At 53.6% G+C, this 5,883-nt stretch overlaps 1 protein-coding gene across 1 annotated transcript in view; it reads left to right on the top strand.

Moving 5' to 3' along the window:
* The window catches only part of LOC111818461 (forkhead-associated domain-containing protein 1-like), a 125,727-nt gene that overhangs the window by 102,019 nt on the left and 17,825 nt on the right, over nucleotides 1-5,883 (top strand). Inside the window, exons 8-10 of the mRNA XM_023722454.1 lie at nucleotides 1,570-1,722; nucleotides 3,189-3,296; nucleotides 5,276-5,359. Of these exons, the coding sequence (XP_023578222.1) occupies nucleotides 1,570-1,722; nucleotides 3,189-3,296; nucleotides 5,276-5,359 (345 nt within the window). The remainder of the gene's footprint in view (nucleotides 1-1,569; nucleotides 1,723-3,188; nucleotides 3,297-5,275; nucleotides 5,360-5,883) is intronic.

Below are 5,883 nucleotides of genomic sequence, written 5' to 3'. Positions count from 1 at the left end.
AAAAAAAAAATGATGCTGATGTTTAACAATTACATATTCATAGTTACATTAATGTTTTATACACCCCATGTGCATAGCTACATGTTGGCTGTGCCTAGTCTGTATCTGATCACCTGTCTGGGTTCATTTTCCATCTGAAAGACCACGTTTTTACGTTGTCCCTCCATGTGACCCTGCTGATGACAAGTAGGGGTGGGGGATGTCTAAAAATACCTATTTTAGCCTTCATTCGTTAACTCTCATTTGACTGGGGACTGAGGTGTGTTCTTCGTCACATCATAGATAACACTACAGTCTGATCCCGCTCACAGTGGCCCCGAAAGCCTCCTGGGTATGGGAGGTGACTGGACCCCAGTGTGCTGCTGGCTGGCTGCCAAGAGGCGGGTGTGGTCGGCTGTCCCTGGGATGGTGACCCAGAAGGGTGTGTCCTTACCCCAGCCCCTCCCCCTCCTCTCTGCTGCCTGGCAGCCAAGGGCTGAGCCGCTGTCCTACACCCAGACCTGTCCACTTGCTGTGTCCGCCTCAGCCTGAAGTGTGAAGCAGACAAGCCTCCTTTCACACCGGGGACCTGCAGCAGCATCCCAGCAGCAGGGCAGTGCTAAGCCGAGGCCGTCATTCTGCTGCCTGCAGCCCCATTATTTCTATTCAGAGCCTGGCTACGGCACTCCTATAACCTATATTTTCTCTGGCTGTTTTCAAAGACTCTTCTATTCCTTCAATGTATGGCAGCTCTGCTGCAATTTCTGTAGGTATGGACTCACTTTTATTTGTCTTATTTGGAATTCGTATGGGTTCTTGAACCTCCGGCCTGGTGTCTTCATTTTGGAGACTGGGCAAATGGTGCAGATGGGCCAGGGGCTCCTGAGGCCTTTGGACAGGGGATGGATGCGATTAAGGTCGTGACTAGCTATGATAGCAAAGCCAGGGCTGTAGTTGTTCCTGTCCCAGGCACGACGCCAGGCATTTATCTCGCTCCACCTTCCCACCCACTCTCCAATCTAGACAGTGTCAGGCCTGCTTTATAGATGAAGGAGTGAGGGGTGAGATAAACGCTCAGAGGCCAGGGACAGACCCACACCCTGCAGTGGGGAAGGAGGCGGCGATGCCCAGGTTTGTGCAAGGCCAGTCACTGTGGTGTGGCCTCTCGGCACATTAGAATTAGAAAATGAAGAACACATAAAATTCAAGTCCAGGGCTGGCAAGATAGCTCAGCAGATAAAGCACCTGCTTTGGCAAGGACAGGGACAAGGTTCAATCCCCAGTCCCTCATGTCACACTGGCCCTCCCTGAGCACACTGAGCCAGTGACCGAGTTTGGGCAGGGTGGTGTTTGCCTGTAATCCCAGTGCTGGGGAGGATGAAAACAGGAGGATCACTGTGAGTCTGAGCTGTTTAGTGAGACCCTGTACCAAATACATAAAAAAAATTTTTTTAAACCCTCTATCCCTCTGTATCTTTGTTGAAATAAAATACATTTTATTTTCAAATAAAACTTAAAATTCAGGACCTCCGCTGAGCAAGAAGGTAAACCGAAGCCCAACAGGCCTCTGACCATGTTTCACATGTACAGTGGGCAGATGTGGCCACGGCCACCCCACCAGATGGCCCAGACCTTGTCCTCTGCATGTCGTCCTGGAGCACTCAGCCTGGTGATGCTGAGGGCCGCTTCCCATCAGCTGAGGCTGCCCATTGCCCAGCCAAAGGCCACACAGGCCGGAGCTCAGTGAGCCCGGGACTGAGGCACTGATAAGCTCCTCCTCCCACAGGGACAGAAGAATAGGATGGTGGAGGTGGCCACGCTGCGTGCGACAGGTGCAGCATGGTGGCAGCCGGAAGGGCTCTGGGTGTGGGGCTGGGGAGCAGGGGGGCCACACACTGAGATGAGCAGCACAGAGCAGGTCCAGGAGAGGCCTCCAGCCTCCAGCGTTCAGAAACCCCTGCAGGACACATGCCAGGTGCGCTCCGGTGGGGAGGGTGGTGCAGAAAGGGGCTGAGGCCTGGGAGGCGAGCGGCTTTTCCAGGTAACGACAATACCAGAGCTCTCAGCTGTCAACACTGCTCAGAAGAGAGCTCTGAAGGGCTTGCGTGGGTGGTTTTGTTTTTTGATTTGCACTTTGCACTGAGCTACACCCCCAGCCTTTTTTTTTTTTTTTTTTGCGGAACCAGGAATTGAACTCAGGCCCTTGCGCTTGCCAAGCAAGTGTTTATTCTACTAAGCTATCTCCCCGGCCCCATAAATTCTAAGACAGGGTCTCACTATCCTACTAAGTTGCCCAGACAGAGCTCAAAACACAACTGTCCTTCCTCAGCCTCCCAGAGTGTTGCCATGCGCCGCACACCCAGCGTGTGGGGGGTCTCTTATTACATCGCGCGCCCCTCCCCAGCGCCCTAAGAAACAGCTTCTGAGGTTCTTTCAACACCAAATGCTTCCATGTGGGCCAGCTCACCTCATTTCGGCGCAGCGCGAGAGCCCTCAGCACAGAAGTTGCTCACAAAATGCAGTTCCGAGCCGAACCATGAGGCTGCAAGGCCGCAGGGCGGCCACGAGGGGGAAGCACCGAGCACTCCCGGCTCACTTCGCGCGCAGACCGCTAGCGAGCAAGGGAGTGAACAGTAGTGTTTCCCCTCTTCGCACCTTCCTTTGCAGGCTGCAATCTCTTAATGGCCATGGCTGAGCTCCCAGACCTGTTTCCACCTGACAAGTGGAGAGGGCAGCAAAGCCAAGCGTCACCTGCACCGAGGCCCTTCGTAGGCCAATGCCTCAGGGTGTTAGAATAAAATGGCACAGCAGACATTCCTGGCCACCAGTTTCGATGACACCCATCCCTAATACAGGGACAGGGCCCTGACCAAGGTCCGGCACCATTCTAAACGTTCTCCTGGAGACAGTACAGGCATCTGTGTCCTCATGTGTCCCCAAAGGACACAGGTCACAGACCAGTAAAGTGGCTCCCCCCAGGGTCACACTCCTTGCTAGAGACAGCACCAGGATCCCATCGCAGGAGAAGACAAAGATGGTCAGCCGGGGCGCCAGCCTGCACCTGTGCCACCGCGCAGCCCCTGCCAAGTGGGCTGCAGCTGTCCCTACCCCGCTGGGGCCACCATGGCCATTAGACGTCCTAGAGGAAGTTCCCCAGGGTGCATTAGCACCGCATTAGTAGCGAGCACGTGCTTTCATGGTCCTTTCAGGTTGAAGAGAAACTTCAGGAGGATTCCAGGAGGAAATTGCTCCAGCTGCAGGAAATGGGGAACAGAGAGAGCCTCATTAAGATCAATTTGGAAAGGGCAGTAGGTCAGGTAGGCTGCGTCCCCCTGCACTGGCGGTGGCAGAGGAGGAAGGCTGAGGGGGGAGGAGGAGGGGCGTGGCTTGTTCTCTCCCAATCTCAAGGCAAGTGTTCTCTTTGGCTGCCCATTTTTTTGTTTGCTTGTTTACTTGTTTGGTGAAACCGGGGGCTGAACTCAGGCCCCTGTGCTTGCAGGGCAAGCACTTATTCCCCTGAGCCATCTCCCCAGCTGCCCATGCCAGTGGACGTCACTGAAGAGCTCTCTTTCCACATATGGTGTGTGTGTGTGTGTGTGTGTGTGTGTGTGTAAGAGAAACAGAGACAGACGAGAGCTGCTTATTTCTGGGAGGGAGGACCCACCGCGTCATTCCGGCTCTCCAAAGGGCTGTGAACCCCCGTAAAGGTTAAGGACCACAGTCCACAAAGGACGCCATGCACTGCCAGCCCAGTGCCTGAAGCCCTTCCGCTGGCTGCCGTCCTGTGCTCACCAGGCTGCAGGGCCAAGGCTTTGTTCTCACATTGATGTGAGAGGTATACACACGTTAAATAAAAATGCTAACTGTTCGGCAGATGTTAGAGCCTCTTCAGCAGACATGCATCACACACACACACACACACACACACACACACACACACACGTGTCATTTCTCCCAGTCTTCCAGCCCATTGTCACAGGCCTAGGCTGTGCTACCTGGACAACCTCTGGGCTGCCTTCTCTCCTCTGTCCTTTGCACCCTCCAAGACCCACCTGACCCAAGGAAGGACCCGTACACCCTGCCCAAGAGCCAAGGTCCTCACTGTGGCTCTGGACAGAGGTCACCCGGGACAGCCCTGAGTCTCCTTGGGTGCGAACTCAGAAGAGAGAAGATCAGCCCTCTCTCTGCCACCAGGCTCCTCCTGCCCAGCCCTGACTCGGTCTGCCATCTTGCTGAGTGACCTCAGGACAGAGCCCACAGTCCAGGAGCACATGCCCACCCCTCCCTCCCTCCTGGGCAGTGGCTCTCTATAGCTGGGACCCTGCAACCGCCTCCTGTCACCCTATCTGCTCTGGCAGGAGGACCTCCAACTCGGCCTTGGGGTCTTCACCATCTCACTGCTTAGGCGCTCAAAGCCCCCATGTGCCATAAACTGCCGATTTCTCCCCGGTCTGGTGGCCCTTTAGGTCCCTCCAGGGCCTTGGCTTAGTCTTCAGTGACCACATCTTCCCAGCAGACCATGAACACAGCCACCCAAAGGCAGCCATGCAGGTCAATCCCAAAAAGTGGATCTTTTGGCCTCTGCCCTCGCATAGTCCAGGACCTTGATTCTGCTTCTGCTGACTGGGGCCCGGCCCTGACCCCACCCACCTTTTTCTGCAATACCAGCACACGGCAGACAACCAACGCCAGCTGCTGGGACTGACACAGAGGCACCTGACCACCACAGGTGTTTCTGTATCCCAGCGCCCAGTGGACACTTGCTGAGTGACACCTTCATCCCTGGCCCTGTCCTGGGCTCGGAGGATGTGGAAACAGCCACAATAGACAGTGTCCATGGCACATTTGGTCTAAGACACAAAATAGCAGATGAAAGGCCATTCTCCTGTCCCCAGGCACCTGTGCAGATGACACGCTTTATTTGTGGCTGACAGCTTCAATATTCATTTCACAGTCTGGTGCCAACTTAGTAATTATAGACGAGCTCTGGGCCGCAGACTTCCCGTTGGATGATTGGCAGTAAGCGGCTCTTCCCACAGCCTGAGATGCGTGTGCTCAGCACCGCGCACCTGGGCTGGACTGGGCTGGGCTGGGCTGAGCAGGCTGTCTGCAAAGTCATTAAACCCTGTTCTTTCCTTGTGCAAAGCCTCAAGATTTTGACAACAGGATGACCATGAAGGCGAGCGGGACTTTCTTCCAAAGCCCCATGATGGAAATGCCACCCACCATCCCACCCCCCACATACCTATACCCCTCAAACCCCGACTGACCTGTCACCACCCCCTTTGTGTCACAGCTGGAGCATTTCAGAAGCCAGGTCATCAAGGCCACCTATGGACGAGTGAAACCCTTTCCGGACCAGCCCATCACAGACCAGCAGGTTCATGTAGCTTTCTTACTATAAGGCTGTTTGGTTCCTCCTTTTTTATTCACATTTTTTTTTATTAGTATGTGTTTGCAAGACATGGTAGATACATTCATCACTACTGGTGTGGTTTGGTCTTGATCCTTTTGAATTCCCCTCCCTTCCCCTCGCATCCCAGCAGCTCCTTCCCGCCCTTTCCCAGAACCAACTCTTGGATCCATTGACCCTTGGTGTTGTGTTTGAGTCTCAATCTCATTGTTCTCCACTTGGATCTTCATTTCTTTCCTTGGATTAGTGTCAGATTTGGTTATTTCTTTCCAGGACCTTGAGTTGCGTCATTAGATTATCTCCTGGGAATCACACTATTGGTTTTAAGTGCGCATTTACGCTGTAAAGGTTTCTCATAGCGGTACTTTCATTCTGTCCCATAGGCTATGCCACATCATGTTTCCATTGTCCTTTGGTTCTGGGAACTTTTTTAAAATTTCTTCCCTGTTTTCTTCTGTGATCCACTGATTATTCAATAATATATATATATT

Source organism: Octodon degus, unplaced genomic scaffold (assembly GCF_000260255.1).
Source record: "Octodon degus isolate 3935 unplaced genomic scaffold, OctDeg1.0 scaffold00092, whole genome shotgun sequence".
Lineage (NCBI taxonomy): Eukaryota > Metazoa > Chordata > Mammalia > Rodentia > Octodontidae > Octodon > Octodon degus.
The sequence above is the reverse complement of the archived record's forward strand: the minus strand, read 5'-3'. Positions and strand labels throughout refer to the sequence as shown.